This window comes from Nicrophorus vespilloides, unplaced genomic scaffold (assembly GCF_001412225.1).
Source record: "Nicrophorus vespilloides isolate i.1.1-1 unplaced genomic scaffold, Nicve_v1.0, whole genome shotgun sequence".
Lineage (NCBI taxonomy): Eukaryota > Metazoa > Arthropoda > Insecta > Coleoptera > Silphidae > Nicrophorus > Nicrophorus vespilloides.
The window spans coordinates 318,140-339,427 of NW_017099111.1; the positions used below are offsets into that span (position 1 = coordinate 318,140).

Consider the following 21,288-nt stretch of genomic DNA (forward strand, 5'->3'; position numbering starts at 1 on the left):
TAATAATAATATTTATTGAAACAAATTACCAAAATATAAACTTAATATAATAACAAAAATAAAACTAAATTCAACTGCTGCGAAGGTCTTTCTGCGCTTATTTTTTTAAATAAATTCAAAATTAATAATCGTAAATTTTAAGATTTTCAAAATTTTAGGAAATCATATTTCAATTGCTTCAGAATAAAAGACTTATTCTTTACATGCTAAGAAAATTTAAAAAAAATAGAATTTGTGCAACTTTAGTAATTAGAAACATATTTCTAAATGGAATGTGTTTGTGGATTCAACTTTAAAAATTATTGCTTCAAAATAAAACATAGTTGACTGTCAATTATAGTAACATTACTAAACTTATAGAATGTGCTCAAATTCAGGACATAGCTGGAATTTTACAAACAAACTTTTTCCTTTTATTTCTTCTTTATATGTTTTGAAGAAATATCATTTTCCATGATGATAAAAAAAGTAAATTTCTTGTAATTTTCGATAAATTTTCAGCAATTCTAAAATTATAATTTTTGCATAACTTTCTACTTTATTAAATCATCATTTTTTCTATCATAAATCAAAAGTACTTAAATGCAAGTATTTGTATAAATTCTAGCATTTTTAATAATATTTTTACTAAACCTTCAACATAAATAATTGTAGCTATTTACTGAGTTTGCGCAATTTCCAAGAAAATGAAAAATAACCAGTAAACTTTCTATTATTCTGAAACATACGACATATTCAGTACAGCATATTTGGTGTTACCAAAAACGACGCATCATTTGCAATCACTACCTGCAATCACCTCTGCCCATTTTCAGTAAAATTGTATTAATTTTTTCATACTTAGTACAGAGACAAAATCGAGGTATCTTTTTATTGAACTACCTGCTACCCTTTTTTCGGGAAAACTATATTAATGATTGCATTGGAGGGGATGAAAAATAGTATAAATACATTTGCAAATTTTTACAAATTCATCAGTTTTGATTTGTAAACATCTAGAACAGTTGCTTAGAAATCTAGCCGAAACTAACCCAAATCTATAATATGGCTAAGTTCGCTTATACCTACCGAACAGAAACATTTCAACTCGCCCACGACGATAATGACTCGATGGAAGAGATGAGTGAGAGTGAGTCAGTCTACGATGGAGATACAGAATCGATAGAATCCGACAATAGTGACCCTGAAGATAATCATATTTATGATGAGGAGTTTACCGAAACGGATTATGAAGATGAGAACGAATCTACTGACGATGAATATAGTGGAGTTGAACTTGGCCCTTCACCGAAAAAGATTAAGAACTATATCAAACTCTCTGATGAGGAGTTTACCGAAACTGATTATGAAAATGAAAACGAACTTGGCCATGCAACAAAGAGGTTTAAATACGACCACAAATGGACTGAAGAACTAGGCAGCGGGCGCGAAGTATGTGAAATGGATTCCAAGGATAGTGGCAAATCAATTAAGAAAATTTTGAACAACGAAATGGAGCATGGGGATGAGAAGACAGATGAGACTACAGTCACCCGTCCGACTTGCTTTTGCTCCGAACCATGTGAAGGCAACATATCCCAATGGAATCCAAAGGACGACGTAATCTTCCAAACACTATATGATTACCCACAGAATCTCGACATTTTTTTTTAGTTAATCTAAGTTTAAAATTGTACATACCGACACCTTTACTAAAAATGTATTATGCTAACAAATATTATTCTTTCTATAAAATAAATTAGAATTTTACAAAAAACAAAATTTTGCATTTTATTTCTTCTATATTTGTTTTTATGAAATATGACTTTTCTTAATTATTGAAAGTATATTTGTGCTGTGTTTTCAGTATCATTTTACTATTTATACAAGTAACTGATGAGTTACTGAATCATCTTTTTTTTTCATTCTAAATTTAAAGTATTTAAAGTTAATTTTAAGATATATTTAAATAATTGTTGTTATTGACCGATATTCCATAAATTCTTTAAATGGAATATGTTTCCAGATATTGTAGTAAAACTGTTTACTTCAGAATAAAAGAAAATTGATTGTTTACTTGTCAATGATAATAAATTTTAGAATTTGTACAAATCCAGTGAATAGTAACAATTATTTAATAAATTTTAATTTGTTTTTTTAAGCTTCATTTATTATTTGTAATTTACCACATTCTGACAAGAATCATTTATTCAAAATTATTTAACTTAGATTTATATATGGACTGAATATATTACTAGATATTTATATTAAATTTATACTAAACTATAATAAATTTAGGGAAAATTAGTAGTAATAAAGGGAAAATCTCAAGCTGATATGAAAAGTAACAATTAAAAAACAATTTGAATATTGTAGAAGTTCTACATTTTGAATGACATATGAAAAATTAATTAGAAAAGCAAAACTAGTCATAAACTTCTGTAATTGTTAAATGCACTTAATAAATTATTAATATTAAACTGAAATTAATATTGCAAACCGTACTTTTCAACACTTGTTGTAATTGTAATAATAACTTTTGTTTTATTTTTGAAAGAAAAAATACCTGTCACATTTATTTGATGGTTGTTATAACCTTATTTGGTAATTATGACAAGATTTATAGAAAACTAGAATAATTTTTTCAACTTTTCAGCACTTGTGGAATTTAAAAACAACGGTTTTTTTTATTTATTTAAAAAAATACTTATCACATTTATTTCACGATATTATTTAGCAAATTTTAATTGGCAATTGATTTTTTTAAATTTGAAAACTTTCATAGAAGACTAAAATATTTTCTCTACAAACATATACATTTTATATAAATAACAACTGACAAAATGACGTTTCATTACAAGATACCAATAAATACACATTAAAATTACTAAAATTTATATGTAAATTGAAATATTGTAAAGTTATTCCAATTGAATCTTAATGTTGTTTGTGATCCACATATTTCCAAACGTGTGCTCAGATTTGTTATTTGTGATATTTTATGCAAAATTTAATAACACTTGCATGTCTCTAAATAAAAAGCCAAATATTATAATTAAGCATAGATATGAATAAATGACTACCAAAATGGAACGCATTATAGTATAATACATTAATTTATATGGGGAAAATTTTTTCACTATACGAGCAAAAATCTGAAAATATTGGAACTGATTATGCTTGTTAGGCAAAGTTCCACTGTATAGTAGAACTTCATTTAGCATTTAGGATAAGTTCATTAACGACAAGTACTAAAAGAAATAACGTTAAATAAAATAATTTTGAATGAAAGTATCATTTTTAAGATATTGTCTATTAACTTTGAATGGCCAGAAATTTCTAAATTTCTAGACCCAAATTGAGCCAGACCAAAAAAAATTGCTACATTTTACAATAAAAATTGAAATGCATATAAAAAATCTAAGAAAATATCACCATCTTCTAATCAGCAAATTCATTATAGTTTTAATGAATTTGCTGATTAGAAGATGGTGACATTTTCTAGAAAATTAAGATACAATTAAAAAGGTGGTACAATACTCGTACCACCATCCCACTAGGTATATTCAAAAGTTGGTACGCTGGTAGACAACGCGAAGAGCCGCAGTTTTTCCTGAAAAGAGCAACATCCGGCTCCAGAACCACGGGTTATCAACCCTTGCATCAAAATTTAGTAAACAGATAAATTTAGGCTTCGAGTAGACCGCGTTATATCGAATCATTACTTATATAGAGAGTATTATGAATGTACCTTTACTTAAATATCAATATATTTGCAATGTTTTTTTTTTAATAGAATTCCAATATCTCATAAAGCTATTTTTTAAATTAATCTTAGGTTTATATATAAAACCTAAGATTAATTTAAAAACTCCCTCGATTTCCATCCGAATAATCGAATCAATATTCAAATAAGGATGGCATTAAATTTTTAGGAATGGTTCAATGTATAGAAAGGAAATTTCATTTATTGACGCAAATGTTCGGTGCGTTCTACTTTTTATCACAATGAAAAAAATCCTTTTCGAGTTGCAGGAAAAACGTTATTGTGCAAGGAAGAACGCACACCGATGCACATACACATTCACACACCTATGCATTCACACATACATATACACATACATGCATACAGACAGACACATCGTAATATTACTTCGACAGTTGCACGTTTCTCGTCTCCATGCTGAAACCAGCATCAAAAGAAGTTTCAGAAGCTCGAATAGCATTTTTCCGCAAATATACCCAATCCCTTCAAATATTAATGCTGCTGGAAATCCTGTATATCTTGCACGGCGTTCCTTTTCGCTGCGGGGATTTCTCGTCTTACGTATTTACAATTTATTGTAAAAAAAAGTATATATTTATATATAAATATATACGTCTATGTATTTACGATTTTTTTTTCGCAACCGCACTTTCGATCGAAAATCAATTAGTCTGGTAGAAGGGAATCGAATTATGGGAGGTTGTTTGTGTGTGATCGTCGTCCTGGACTAATTCCGATGTAGTATGAGCGATATACCCGGGTGGTTTGAATCAATCAATCACCCTACATCGAATTCCCATATTGCCAAACTCGCTTACTCTCACACACACATAACACCTCCCCCATGTACATACACACACACAAACATTCAAATACATATACTCACACATACATTTAAGCACTACAATGTTGTATGTGTGTGTATATATGCAAAGGGTGTTTATACGAGATTATTATCGGATTAAAGACCGGACTAAGTACTCAGCTCACGTTCCCTTCTTATTGCGCATTCCGCTTCTAAAACCGCAGATGGTTCTCCCTATCAGAAAATCATTTCCATATTTCATTATATGGATTAAACCCCAAAATGATGAATTGCAAGTCGAAATATTCTTTGTCCATCTTTTCATTCTTCGTAGTAACACAAATTAAAAATTGTATCATTAAAAAAAATTAATTATAGCTGTTGGTTATTATTAATTAAAAATGATATTTGGAAGATTCTTTGATATTAAAATATTAAATTAATTAAATCAAGTTCTATATTATACTGAAATTAAATTTTCGAAAATAAATGCAATACACAATACAATATATCTTGTACAGTTGAGAACAAATCACTCAATAAGTTCGTAGGATGACATATAGATGGTGCTGCCATATGATTTTTAGGAAGTACCAACCACGGAGACCCAACTTCCATGTTCATTTATTCAAGACTTGACAGGTGAATATTTTGTTGCCAACTGTAAAATAACAAACACACACATGTGTCCTTTTGGTCCATTTTAGATTTAGTCCATTCAATCTTAAAAAAACATTAATTAATAGTGAATTTAAAAAAAGCAACTTACACATAAATTCCTGATGAAAAATTTAGCGGTGCAAGTTTGTATTGTTTTTCGGTTTATGCTTACGTGCATATAATAACATTTTTAGATGCAATAGATCTTCCTCATTAACAAATTTTCTTCCATGCATAATATAATAATGATGCCACGTATATATTCCCAAAATAACTTATGGGTAACTAATTCTAATAGATTTTCTATAAAATTATTGGCATGTGGGCATTCTTCGAAACCCCACTCAGTATGTTCCCTTACATAATTTTTCAATAATATGTAAGGATCATATCTCTCCTTTAATATATGTGACAAAATATAACTAGTAACATTAAAAATCTGGATTATTGCAAATAAAAATGTTTGTTTTAAAATTGGTTTGTATCTCGTATTAACTTAAAAGGCAATGCTTCCCTTGCATATAAATTTGTATTGCAAGTATCGCAATCGTTTTCGCAAATTTTTCGATTTCATAGTAACTGCTTTCAATATACTATTCTTAGCTTTATTTTTAATAATCCTAGATTCAAACTATCGAATAATTCATTTAAAAAGCCGCATAACACAGATGTACCAATTGAATTTGCAGAAAAGTGTCATTACCAGAAATCATAATTTCAATCGATGCACTGCGTTTGATACTTTCATATTTGGTATTTTTTCCGGAAATACATGCCTTGCAGTAATTTTATACATTAATCTTCTTGTTGTCCTCTTTAGTGCATCTACGAAATATGCAGTTTGGATAACTTCCCAACTGCCAATGTAATTCCCTCCTTCCACATTAAATTTCAAATTTTTATTTAATAAATTGTTTCTCATACATTTTATGAGGTGGCAAATATCAAATAATGGAATAATTTCCGATTCACCAATTCTAATTACATTTTCCTTTGGTTCCTTATTTTCTTGTATGTACAATTTTCTCGAATCGTTTAATAACATTTTAATTGCAGCGCAATTTGTTTCTCCTTGATCACACACAAGTGCCAAAACTATGTATCCTATATCTGTCAGCCTACTTATAATTTCCTTAATAAATTTCACTATTGTAGGAGATTTAGTTTTTCCCTGAGTAAAAGTGTATGATACAGGAAATTTCCACTTTTTATAAATACTTCTAATTATGAACGCTTGTGCATGATGAGCTAATCTGTCAGTTCTTTAAAAACGATCATCCTCAAAACCGCTGATCATACCTCTTCTGAATAAATAGTCCAAACATGGAGTTATGGACACTTCGTCGAAAATTAAGGTGACGAGCCTTTCTTCGATGTTACTATTATCATTAATTTGAGGGTAGTTTGAAAATTTGTGACAAATATTTATAGCAGCTTTTGCTTTGTTTAAAAATATTTAAAGCCAATGCTTTATCTTCCACAGAATACCTTTCTCCTCTAATTTTTCTTCCAGCGTTCTGTAACTGGCCTTTCAAAAAACTTTGCAAAGTTTCATCTAATTTTTGAATTATATGTATTAAAGTTTTATTAACGAAAAGTAAATATTTGAAAAAGTTCCGATTGGTTCCGATTGGATTCCGATTTCATACGAAATCTTCTTCTATCCTAACTGTGGTGGTTGTGGTACTGCCAACACTCTTGAGAAATATTCTATCCACTTAACCCTCCCTGGTACCAACCTTCACATGACGACTGTCAAATTTCACAAGTTACAGTGGTTTAAATGACGCTACTTTTGTAAATTCAAAACAATGGAAAAATCTGAATTTCGTGTGTTAATAACACATTACTTTTGGGAAATGGGAAATATACAGTTCAAGAAAAGCAATGGCTTGATAAGTGTTATGGAATCTCTTCTCCGTCGAGACAACTGGTAGAGAAGTGGTTTGCTGATTTTAAATGCGGTCATACAGACATTATAGCTGTTGGTTATAATTCATAAAACATGAAATGTGGACAAAGTTCTAATAATCTTTGATATTAATAAACTGCATCGCTTTTTTTTAAATTAATGAAATTAAGCTACATGTTTAATTAAAACTTATTTTTTTAACACCTCGGTTCTCTTAATATTTAAGAACCTATATATATGAATACTCAGGTTACAACGATTTTGTTCGGTTACCGAAAATCATTTCTATATTTTTTTATATGGATGTTATTCTTTCTTCTTATAGTTATAATGTATTAAAAATGAATTTTGGACATAGTTGCAATATTCATCGATATTCATTAATAACTTAAAATAATTGCATTATTATGTTAAATTAATTAAATCAAGCTATATGTTTGTATTAATTGTGTAGTTTTAATTAATTCGAAACATACAATCTAACGTTTATTGTATAACTTTACAAATTGAATTAAACATATTTTAATAAAATTTAATTAAGAATTTTAGTGAATTTAGAATAAATATTATAAATAAAATTGACAAAACAAATATAATGATACTTAGCTTTGATTACTTCTTCATTTTATTGTAGTTAAGTGTAGTATTTTGATTGGTATGATTTTAAGTATACAGTGATAAGTGAATTCACAACAATATATCGGTTCCCGAATCTAAATTGAATACAAAAAATGCATCGGTTACCATGCAAGTTACAATCTTCCAATGTAAAATATAATTTACTTAATTGAAAAAGATATATCTTAACATCACGTTTTCATTAACAAATAAAGCAATTATTCAATAATCTCCTAATTTTTTGTAGTTTCTTATCAAATATTCAAATGTTTCAATATTTTTATTTCGATTAAAATTATAATAATATAAACTGTGAAACAATTATACACATAAAATATCTCATGAATTATTTCAAGCTTTACTTGCATATAAAACTGCAATTAAAAAAGTTGAAATATTTTTCTTTAACTTTTCTTTGCATTAATTCAAGTATATTAAATATAATAAAGATGTAATATAATATAATATAAAATTTAAAAAAGTGTAAAAAAAAACTGAAAACAGAAATAAAACTACGAGTAATAAGTAAAAAAGACAATTAAGTTAACTAATAAAATTAAAGTAATTACTCCAAGTAAATGTCATAGTTGAAAATGATTTAGACAGAAATGTGGAAGAGTGCATGACAAAAGTGACCAAAATATAGGGTGTGTTACGTAACGAATTCACCATGTGAATAAAATATATAGTCTAATGGATGAAAAAATGTTGTAGTTTAAAAATAACTGTAATTTATAAACGTAATTTTTTAATGAAAATTTCAATATTACTAAATGTAATTACGTTTTTTTCTATTGCGTAATGATAATTTCTCGTAAACCAGTATTTAATTAAATGATGTTATATAAATAAGTAAATATGAAATATGCAATCATGTCGAATGGATGAAGGTAGCAAATGCCTGGATCTAAATAAGAGAGAAAGTTGAGGGGGCGGCGATAATCAGGACTTAATTGAGCCGACTGCAATTATAATTGACGTAGATGGCGTAGGATGATGATATCACTAAACGCCAACAGTTTTATCAGAATATCGTTTTATTTTTTTTTATCCTTCCAACTGGATAATTTTATATTTCATATAACAAATATTTCAAAGAACAAGTAAAGTACAATTTCAAAGTGAATTTACATTGCTTGTCTATTTCAAAATCTTAAATTATATAAAGCGAATATAATTTAAAAATATTGATATTTCTTATGTAATTCCTACCTTAAATTTCTTCTGTATTTCAATATCTTAAACTCTTGAATAAACAGGTGAAATGATGTATTTACACTATATATTTACATAAAAAGATAGATTAAATAAATGTATATAAATCTCTACAAAGAAAACTGTAATAAAAGTTGATAGGCAATGGCATATTGCATTATATATGCATTTTCTTCTGGAAATATTGGTTTATAATTGAATTGCGGTAAAACCGCGCTCCGAAGTTACAACCTCGCGTTCGGCCGATAATTTATTTAGTCGCTCGGTTCGGACAGACTAAATAGTTTAGTTTAATCCCGTTAAATCACCATGTTCCAAACGAATTACATAGTTCAGTTGTACAAAACCCCAAACAGAACACTTCAAATCCTGACACAGCTGGATCAGAGAATACGAATTCCCACGGCGGAGAAAATACTTCACGGCTATTCAGTTATGGAACGTCAGAAAATACCTTTGAAACAGTCAAAATCTTAACGCAAAAGATAAATCATTTGATTTAGTATATATCCAACTTTAAAAAAAATATTATATAGAATTTGAAATGTTCAAATTGAATGAAGGGCAATGCGATTTCGATCAGTGCGGATTTAGTATAAAATTTCAAAATTTCAAAAATTACCAAGTCTCTATTTGTGGTTTGAAAGATCTCGATTAGTCCGTTTTCAAACAGACCGGCAACCAAATACCAGCAAATACAAGAAATATGTATATAAAAGTTTATGGACACTACCTTCTATTAAAATATTAAGTAAATTTCGATATTTATAATTGTTATAATTATATCTATTTATAATATTAGTTTTAAAATGATATTTATTTTAATTAAAAATATAATCAATCAGAAGATGGTAAATTATTTAAATTTAAAAAAAATATTTTATATAAAGAAGAATTACATAAAGGTTACGTACAAGAAATTAAATGTGTATGAAAGTTGATTAAAAATCGATCTAAGTATTTAACCTTTACAACAGAATCTAAAACTTCTTAATAAAAAGAAAAGTATAAGAATACAAAATGTTCTTTCTTTATGAATAAATTGATTTAAAATAACATTTAATTTTATATACAGGGTGGCCCTATTGAACCGCAACCAAATTAAAACTGCTATAACTTTCGAACAGCTGGTTTTATTGTTTACAAGTTTGCGGAAGCATTTGCATCTCAATTTTTTGGAAAAAAATATCCTAGATGGAAATCAAACGCAATAGTTTGATAGGCCTTTAATTGAGAGGAAAACCAAAAGTGGCTATTCTTAGAGCTCTCCGTTGATGTTTTTGGACCGTGGCGTCAAAGTTAATGCGAATGTCTATCACGAAAAAGTTTTGGAAGGTGTTTTGAAGCCGTGGGCAACCAAAAATTTCAGTCGGAAAGAATTTTACAGGCCAATGTTAGAACTAAAAAATACCACAATATTAATGTGCTCAAGAAAACTCTTCTTCGTGAATGGAGGAAGATTCCGCATGTTCACTTTCGTGCATCGTGCGACTCGCTTGTCGACCAACTAGAGCCACAGTTCGCGCTAAAAGAAGCCATATCAACAAAAATAATAAATAATTGTTTTTCAACATTTTTTGCTTGTGATTCAATAAAATACAATTTCAAATAAAAAAATACAGCGTTCTGAAAAGTTTCAGTTCAATTGGGTTCAACCTGTATATTTCATCCCCACATGTTTTCAATATTTTCGTTATTTTCAACATCGGACTCATCGAGTTATTACAAATAGAGACAAAACAAAAATTGATTCAACAATTTTTTTTTTTCAATTATTGATTTAATGATAATTCGGCATTTTAAATAAAACAGTAGAACGATTTTAATTGAATGGAGTAAATGAATTAATATCTTTTTCATTTCATCAATATTGATTTAATTGAGTATTCGTAACTTGAGAATTGTATTTCAATTCACGTAAAAATAATAGACATATTTATGTAGCACATTTCCACATCCTGCTACTATTTTTGTTCAAAACCGGACTTTTTGAGTTATTAAAGATAGAAACAAAATAATATTTAGATTCGCACATATATTCAATTATTGATTTAACGATAATAGTAAATTTAATTGATAGAAGAAACATTTTTTTATTAGTTGAAGTTAATAATTAATCCGTTTTCTTTTTGTCAATATTGTAAATTGAACGTAAAAATCATAGATATATTGATATAATACATCCCCACATCCTGTTACATTTGATCTTCTTCAAAACCGGACTCTTTGAGTTATTAAATATAGAGACAAAACAATAAATGGTTTCACACATATTTTTTCAATTATCGATTTAATGATAATATTAAATTTAATTGAACGCTGAAAACAATTTAAATTTATTGGTGTAAATCAATTAATATCGTTTTTATTAACGTAAAAATTATAGAAATATTTATATAACACATTTGCTACTTTTTGTGAAATTCTCAATTTTAACTTCAAGTTATTAAATTTAGAGACAAAATGATATTAGGTTTTGCAAATTTTTTTTTTAATTATGGGTTTAATACTCATTTTTTATCATTCATATCATTCATAATGCAAATAAAAACATATATTATAATTAGAAATAAAACAATTAGTTTTACTTGATAAATTTAAATTATAATTTACTTTCCATTATTTCGTGTAACTTATTCAGTCAATATATTATTTAAATCACTCGTGTATTGCAAAATAAATTAATTGGATTTGATTTTAATTCCCGGTCAGATGGTTGCAACACAAATTGAGAAGCATATTATACTTATTGTAAATTCGATTATGCTTCCGAACAACAAACAAATATTAGCATCTTCTTCATATTTCAAGTAATTGCTTTTTTGAACTAATTAAAACAAAGATCTAATCAACCTGGCATTCTATACACTGTTCGTATTTTATATAATCTAAAGTTAAAGCTTTGACTCGAAGTTTCTGAGGGTGCGGTTCATTCAAGTCGAGGAGATATAGCTCATGAGAAAATGATGGAGAATTAAGTGACGCTTCTATTAATGAGATTACGCAACGCAAAGTTATCCAGACTTGTCCTATGACACATTACAAACATACGAAATACTATATTAACTATTCATATTTATTCAGCACATATACATTTTATTATAGTCAATTTATAATTAATTAATAAAATATTAAAATAACTTTACAAATAAATGTGAAAATAATTATATTTTATTTCAGGTGATTATCATGATTAATTCACATTATATAACTATTTTATTTATATAATAAATTTTTACATTTTTTTTGGTTTAACAAAATTTAATAATTTTTCAATAAATTTAGTCATTCTTTCATAAAACGTAACTCATACTCACTTTATGAATGAATACACTGCTTCGATTGTGAATCAGTTTATTTTATTGAAGATTTTACACAAGGAAATATTGCAGATCTAGGGCTGATAAAGAATTAAATGAAGATGATTTAATGATGAAACTAGAGATTGAGGAAATAATCCTTATGAAGCCATTCTAAAATACTAATATTCCCTCTATAACATATATATAATTCGATATAGTCCATTTTCGAATTTCCCCCCATAACAATCAAATTGCGTGTAGCATCGGCCTTCGTTGTGAGACACTGATTTACTGCAATAATCATCCTCGAAGGACTCGAATTAGGAAGAAAATTGGGTAATCATTTTGTACAAAATGACTCAAAAGTTGAACGGGCTCTTTGATTGCAACGTGATATTAATCACTAATTAAAAGAATTAATATATTTTCTGTCTTTTCTGTCATTTTTGTTTGATTAATGTACCTTAAAAAATGAAATAAATTGTTAATTAATCAAAAACTGACAATTGTCAGAAAATAATTGTAATTGAATTATCTATTTATAATGATGAATTTAACTGAAATAAATTGCTGTGTTTATATAATTTACTTCAGGTTTATAGGAGCTCTCTTTTAGTGCTTGTTAACACCGTTTTATAGATCTGTATACTATTTGCAATGATGAAGTGGTGTAAGGAAATGGGGAGACGTTGGGGGGTGGTTCGTTACACGTTCATTTTAAATTGAATCCAAATTCGTTAGATGAAATATAATTGTATGGGAGCTGCGTGCCCTAATTGTGATTTAACGAAGATCTAAATTAATCCCCCGCAGAGCAGCGATGACACTCATTTAACAAAATTCAATTTTCAATCAACACCCGCCTCTACCTTAATTATTTATCTACTAAAAATAACATTATTAGGTTTAAAACTTCAGATTTATATAAATATATGTACTTATAAACGACACATCCTAATGTGTTTGACGTTGGTGAAACCGGACTCTTCGAGTTATTTTTCTTTTGGTTTTAAAGGTAATTCCATATTTAAATCAAATAATTAAATGATGTAAAAGTTATAAATATGCAATTTATAATTAAATTTTAAAACCTTACAAATAAAATATGTCCAAGCTGTTAAAAATAAATATATGTACTCATAAGTACTCAAGATTTAGATAAATATATTTAACTCCCACATTCTAATGTGTCTGACTTTGGTGAATCCGGACTCTTCGAGTTATAAAAACGCAATGGTAATTGATTTCAAAAACTTTGTTTTACGTTTCGATTTAAGATAATTCCATATTTTTTTTACGTCGTATAATTTTATTCACAATCAAGGCGAACATTGATTAATTTAAGATCGTGGTTGATATTAAATGTATAATTTTTCCCGGTGGATAGTTACCATTATGATGATTTCATTGTAATTTGTTGGTTGGCTATCGTCTTATAGGTTAACTTCAGTAGTATGCGATTTCACTATTTCCTTTGACTGTGAATCTGCTGCTATCCTTAACACTGTCATTGTCCATCGAATTGACTGAAGGTCCATATGATGAACCCTATTCATTTGACTGTCCATCTGTGATGAACGATGGTCCTATTGCTGCAAGCACCGAGAGGGCTCACAAGGGGCCTGGCTTAACCAGGATTCGAACCGGCGTTGACGAAATCGTGGGTAGGACGACTTAACCATTCGGCTATTAATCGCCCAAATTCCATATTTACATCTAATAATAATAATAATACAAATTCATAATAGAACGAAAAAAATATGTCAAAGTTATTAAAAATAATTTTCGAAGCCCCACATATATTTTAAGGTGATTAAATCATGTAATTGAATGAAAATTTGCACATAATATTTAATCTCATGTAAAATTAGATACAAATGATATAATATTTTATTTATCTGACTATTAGATAAATAAAATATAAACCATTACACAAGACTATTGATCAATATTAAAAATGTTTTTCTTTATTACAATTTTCATATTTGTATATTATTTTCAAAACATGTTTATTTTATATTAAAATCATCGTATATATTAATGCTTTGTTAATTATATAATTAATTATATGTCCCAACGTTAATTACAACGTGTTTAATCACAACAAATGAACGTTGCATAATCTGTACCTACATAGTTGACTTCCAGTCACACCACTTCCTTTACCGCTAATCACTTTGAACAGCATTTTTCCTCTACTTTTTTTAAATTGTTTGTTTTGTAGAACACGAATCGTCGAATTGCCTCAAATAACTAAAAATAAAATTCTTCGGTGTAATGAGAAAGTTTACCCAATAAAATATTGAAAATTTTTGGAACAACCTACCTTTTTTATTCTTCAATTCAAGAAGGTAACGTCGATACATGTTTTGGGGTAATATGTAAAACAAGTTTCCTGACCTCTGCTGTAGAGCAACGTTTCTCCACTATTTTGCTGCGCAACTCATTTTGTTTGTAGTTATATTTTGACCCAATTGCATTTCACCAGTTTCTCACTTTGACAAAAGATGACAGCTGGCATTTCGCTATCCAATTTTGGGACCCATTGCTTGAAAACGCTGCTTTAGAAAATTATACTGATTGAATTGAATAAGCATTATAGTTTTTGTTACATCAACATTTATTTACAATTTATCTTCGAGAGAACATTATGTTAATATGTTAGCATGCACTTTCGTCATCTAAAAGAAAATCTCAACACTTTAGTAAAACTTTGTTATACTACTTTGCAAACAAGTTTAAGAATTAATTAGAACTAAATGTATTTTACTCCATTACTGAATGAATGCATGATGGATGCAGGATTTTCATGTCATATATATTATAATTACAGCAATACCTCGTATAGTCCGGGTAATCGCTTCTAACAAAATCACTTAGAATTATTTATTTTTTATAAATTGTATTGTAGAAACTCATATTCTATTTTTTCATTATTTCAACATACAAATTTAATAAAATACACCGACAATTTTATTTTTAAAACGCATATATTTTTATCAAATATCAAGGAAATAACGATAAAAAAATTATTTACTTAAGTAACTATAAATGACATACATTTTGGCAAAATAATTTTTGGTATTATATTTATTTTTAAATAACTCGGTTTATAATTAAATAATATTTGCTAAATTTACGCGTTGTTTCACATAAAATAAATGAGGAAATAATATACAATATACTACTGCTGTCAATTGAAGCGTTAAAATGTATTTATGTAGATACTAGTTCGTATAACTGATAGGTATAATGTCACGCATATTGTTGGCCGAACAAGTAGGAACAAATAAGAACAATAAAAACTAATCCTTGAATTACATAAAATTTTTAATTTTTAATGAATCAACTTACAATTCCAATCCTCTTCAGGACGAGTATTTAATTTACGCGTTATATTTTCATTACAGTTTTTATTTATAGATCTGCAGTCCTTTGGTGTCCCTGGGGCTGGCTGATATTTTCTACTTTCTTATGTTACAATTATACATATACTTCTTGAACCTAGTTAAATTTTTATTTAGTACCGTCACTACACTTATAAAATTATTGTTAACAAATTGTCTAATTTTTAATATATATATAAAATGTAATAATATATAAAATTATTTCCATTAATAAAACAATACATATACGAATTTCGATTGAAAATTTAAATATTTTTAATATATTAAGGATTAATTAACAGCCTTTTGCTATGAATAATTATAATTATCCCTATGTATATGCTCATGTATTTTGTCTAACAATAAATATTATTAATAATAATAACAGAATTTATTGCAGACACCATGTAATTATGTAAATAATTATAAATGATAAAATAAATTGCTATACTTATTACAGTACAAAACTAGATATTTTAGGAATTATGTGAACGATATAGTTGATTTATATAATATATTCATAAGGATGTGTCTGCTAATTATAGATTTTTATCCATAAAACTGTGGTGAAAATGATATGGTTTATCTCGTTACTAGAATTTTTTGATGAATTAAAGCGTGTAGTAAGCAAAAAGGTCAAGTATAGTAGTATCGAATACACACGATAAATTGATTTTTTCCTTGTTTCGCTTTTTTGGGGGGATGTAGAGAGCACATGTCCGGGGTTGCCTCCGTGTGGCCTGGAGGATTGCGTATATGAACTATATAGTATAGTAGGTGCACTAACCTGTGACGCTTAGCAATGACATCATGTGCGGTTAGGTGTCCGGAGGACGAGTTATCCTTGGTACACGGTTCCAGCTTCAGTTAAATTGCAATCGAAACGGCGAACAACGAACGGTGGAACGAATGGTGAACAAATAAATCTAACCAAAGCGACAGAAAACAACGGAAAAAAAGAACGGAAGGAAACGCACACTCACTGACGACGCGGCGTCGTCGGTGGCAAGCGTCGTCGTCGTCGTGCCTGACGGTCAGGCCGGGTCATTTCGCGACGCTCTTATGCCCACACTACACTAACCAGCGGGAAACTGCTGCTCGTTCGCTCGCCTGCTGCTGCCGCCACCGCTGCTGCTGCCGCCGCCGAAGCTGACGCTGACGACGCCGCCGCCGCCATCATGTTACACGCACACACGCGCGCACACTTTCGTACATGCACGTATACACACACACACATATATAAACACGCTGCCGTTGCCGATATCTGTGTGTGTGTGTGTGTGGTGGAGGTGGCGTCGGGGGGCGACGGGGTTCATGCGTCGCGCCGCTTCCTCTGCGCACGACGGACTCGCCGGGACTCCCGAACTCATGACGTCATCGCTATGGCAACACCCCGACGTCAGCGTCGGATGCCGCAGTCCCCGCGCACCCTCATGCTCAGCTAACATAAATATCCGTAACCGAAAAACCCATCCCCACGCACACAAAACTCTCATTCGCTCCATGTATTATCTGCACACGCATTTATTTCATAATCATTGCCATAATCATCTCCTTACTTTCAAAGGAAGACGAAAATTACCCTGACCTTGAGAATTTCTTAGAAAGTTTATGCTACACAGCAACATACAAAATAAACGTTTATAACGAGAATGGATCGAAAAGTTTCAGAAAAGCTAAAAACATATTTTCAAGAAGCAGTAAACGCTTATTTAGCCTATATTCAATAATACGTACGTTACTCGCACCATCTAAAAATTATATCAGTCTAACTGTCGAAGGACTATGCACGAAGCATTCTTATATATTTGACTTCTGTTCAAATTAGTTCAAGAAACGATCACTTGACGTACGTTCGATAATACGTACGTAATTATTTACGACATATCGTTTGTACAACAGTAAGCGAGACAATCAATCACGTACGTATTATCGAGTGTAGCATATTTAGTTCATTCCTATCTTAAAATATATTTTTGCTCCCAATTATTTGTGCAATAAGAAGAGTTAACAGTAGGTACCTGATAGTTAATAGATGCAAGTTTTATATGGCACAAATTACATTTTTAATAATTAATTCCGGCGGTTATGGAATATGTACGATGCATTCTTATATATTTGACTTCTGTTGAAATAAGTTCAATAAGCGAACATTTAACGTATGTTCGATAATACGTACGTGCTTATTTAACACATGCTATTTGAATTTTGTTCAAGTTAGTTCAATATGCGTTCACTTGACATATAGTCGATAATACGTACTTGATTAATTACAATTTAACTAATCCGTACAATCGTATAATAATATCAATTTTAAGTTAATGACAATGCACGAAACATTCTAATATGTATTTGATTTATGCTTAAATTAGTTATTTGTTCACAACTCGGTTTTTAAGAATCAAAGTAAATAATATTATGAGCCTTTGGCCAGCCTATTAGTATATATATTTTTATTGTAAGTTAAAATTTATTTATGTATAAATTTTACATTTTTTTTCTCTTCTTTTTATATATCGATGTTTGGCCAATAAATTATTATTATTATTTAATATTATGAGTCAAAAATTTCAATTATTATTAGCACTCACTTAACGTAAATTTGATAATACATACATTATTAATATATTTATATTACATAATCAACTTATTATGTTCAAGTTTCTTTTTTAAAGCTAATTTAAGGAAAAAATAAATTATATAAAAGTCTAACTGAAATACGTACATTCATACTGACTTTCTTGAATTTTATTTTGATAAAAATTGAAATAACTTCCATGTATGATGGAAAAAAAATGAAATATGTTATTTCTTATAATATGTTAATAATCATATATTTATAATCATACAACTACTATATAAAAACTATAAATAATCAATGAACGTTTGTGCAAATTAGGATTCGTTTGGCATATGACAATTTATGTTCAAATTAACGTACAAAGGTTAACAGCGCTAACATTATATTATTTTAAGTTCAATAAATTGGTTACACACTTTTCGTAAATGTTAATTGTTGTAATGAAATAATTATAACATTTAATATTGAAATCATCATATTAGATAAACATAGAACATAGAATATATAGTGTTAGGTACACTAGTTGTAACAAATTGAAATGAAGTGAGCGCGTTCCTTCCGCAATACAAAAAATATTCTTTATTTCATATATTATTGTATAAATCCGCGCAACCCAACATACTTGTTTGTAGTTGCGTCCAATTACTAACAGTTTTTCTCCAGTTCCTAGCTTTGACACATGGTGACAGCTGTCATTTCGCAACTCATGAAAAAAATTAACACAATCCAAGAACTGGAAACTGGCGAAATTGTGCGCGGCTCAAGCTAAATGAGAAGGGTGGTGAAAAGAAGAAGAAGAACCTAAGAGCTTGACATCAACTAAATAAAAAAATAAATAAATAAGTGAAATGATGAATCCACACTAGATATATATTAATTGACTTAAAAGATATTTTTGCTCCCAATTATTAGCAACACATTTATACAGACAAACATAGAACTACAGCCTAAATTTCAGTTAATAAATCAATAAATAAACATAATAACGAACAATATTATGTTTAAATTGATAAAAATAGTTTAAAATATAGATAAAATAAATGTAAATAAATAAAATAACTTAATTGAACATCTATATGAGAGAAGAAATTTCCATAACGGATGTAACTAAATATTGTAGCATAAAATTAATTAAGTTGATATGCATATCTGCACTATGTGTAATTACAACCGTCAATTCAGATTCACTGTCATAACTTTAAAACATTTAATTGCGTGTCTAAACCTGAATATGTCCGTCATAGTGTGGACATAGCATTTCTTATTTTTTTTAGAAAATTTAAACATTTTTAATTATAATTCATAATTCGTTGATATCAATTAGTATAATGAATTGAATTGCGATTGATTTAATTTTGAGGCCCATCTATATTTTCTAATGCTAATTCAAATCGGTGGCAATCGCAAGCCCGACAACCGAAATCCCGTCTATCGATATCCCGATGTTCGAAATCCCGACGTTTGAAATCCCGAGTGTATTGAAATCCCGAAGTTCGAAATCCCGAGTGTATCGAAATCCCGACAATCTAAAACTTAATAAGATTATTAATTGGTGTTATTTATTGTTAATATTAATTATTTAATTATTAATTATATATTATTAATAGTAATTTTATTATAGAATATTTCTTATTTTTAAATTTTATAATGAATAAGTCAACAAAAAAAAATACAATAATAATTAATATTATTTATTGTTATTAAGAATAAATAACAACAATTAATAATCGAGTAAAAGAGCTAGCTCTTAAAAATATTTTTTTAAGTATCCGCCGTACCTATTAAAATATAATACAATAATTTAAAAATGTTATTGTAGAAATTATAATAATAAAAGACACTGTCGGGATTTTGATTGTCGGGATTATGGTAGTCGGAATTTCAATACACTCGGGATTTCGAATGTCGGGATTTCGAACGTCGGGCTTTCAATAGACTGTCTTTCGGTTGTCGGGCTGTCGGTTGTCAGGCTTCAAATTATTGTGTAGCCCTTAGGCATCAGTTACACAAATTATGAAGAATTTCGGTTTGAGGTCTTTTTAATTTCAAAGACGAGCAACTCTCGCGCCTGTGCTGAAATTCTCCACTCGACATATACATATAATTAATTAATAATTAATATAGTTTTTCATATATGTTACACTAGGTTATCTGTATTTTATATTTCCTTTGTAATGTTTTATGTTTATGGTATTATTACTACATTAATTTATAACTAGTTACACAAAATCCTTGAAGCATTTATTAAACCTTGCTATACAATTATATTATTTCATTTATAGTACTGTTTCCACAATGAAACGTTATATAACAAAAATTAACAAAATTTTACATTAAATTAAATTTAACATTTCAAATATACACATTTTAGTATACATATATTTCGAGATTTTCTTTCTTTGATAAATAATCATTGATATTAAAGAGTAAATTGAAATATGTCTCTTTTTTATACTAATTATCTAACATAAAAGTATTATTTTAAAGCAACTTTAAGAAATAAAGTAAAGAAAAAAAATTAGAAATTATATTTTTTTATTATTATTGAGTTTCTTTTCAGAAGCAGTATGGACGCACCATAATACACCTCGCTTAGTCCGGATTCTTTATAGTTCGATTTGAAAAAACTACATTTGAATTAAGCAAAATAAAAATAAATTCTAAAAAAAATGTTTGCTCTTCAATTACTTAATTAATTGTTTTGTTTTTACATTATGTTGTCCAGTCTTGGGCCCTTTATTTCTATTGTATTTACTTCCTCGGTTAGTCCAAGATATTGGAAGAACCGATTATCCGCACTATACGAAGTATTTTTACATACATATGTAACAAAATATAATATACTGTCAATAATTATTTGTTTATTTCATTTTTAAAGTATTAACAAACTTAACTTCTTTTCCTGACTGTAATTTAATAAAAAAAAACAAACTTTTGAAAACAACTGTAAATGTTAACGTTTTTTTCTGCCATGTTTTGTAATTAAAAGTATAACAAGTTTTGTATGGACAATTCGTGTATAGTATAATACGGAAAGTTTAGTTTGAGTCGTACATTCGACTCA

The 21,288-nt window shown here is 28.6% G+C and overlaps 1 protein-coding gene across 6 annotated transcripts in view; it reads right to left on the reverse strand.

Moving 5' to 3' along the window:
• LOC108564037 (protein unc-13 homolog B) overlaps window positions 1-16,764 on the reverse strand; it is a 259,117-nt gene extending 242,353 nt beyond the window's left edge. For 4 of the 6 annotated variants that reach the window (XM_017922922.1, XM_017922923.1, XM_017922920.1 and 1 more), the window contains exon 1: window positions 16,431-16,764. In XM_017922922.1, coding sequence (XP_017778411.1) covers window positions 16,431-16,455 — 25 coding nt within the window. In that variant the 5' untranslated portion in view covers window positions 16,456-16,764. The remainder of the gene's footprint in view (window positions 1-16,430) is intronic. The other 2 variants (XM_017922926.1, XM_017922924.1) reach the window with 1 other exon arrangement.
• Between the last annotated feature and the right edge of the window lie 4,524 nt (window positions 16,765-21,288).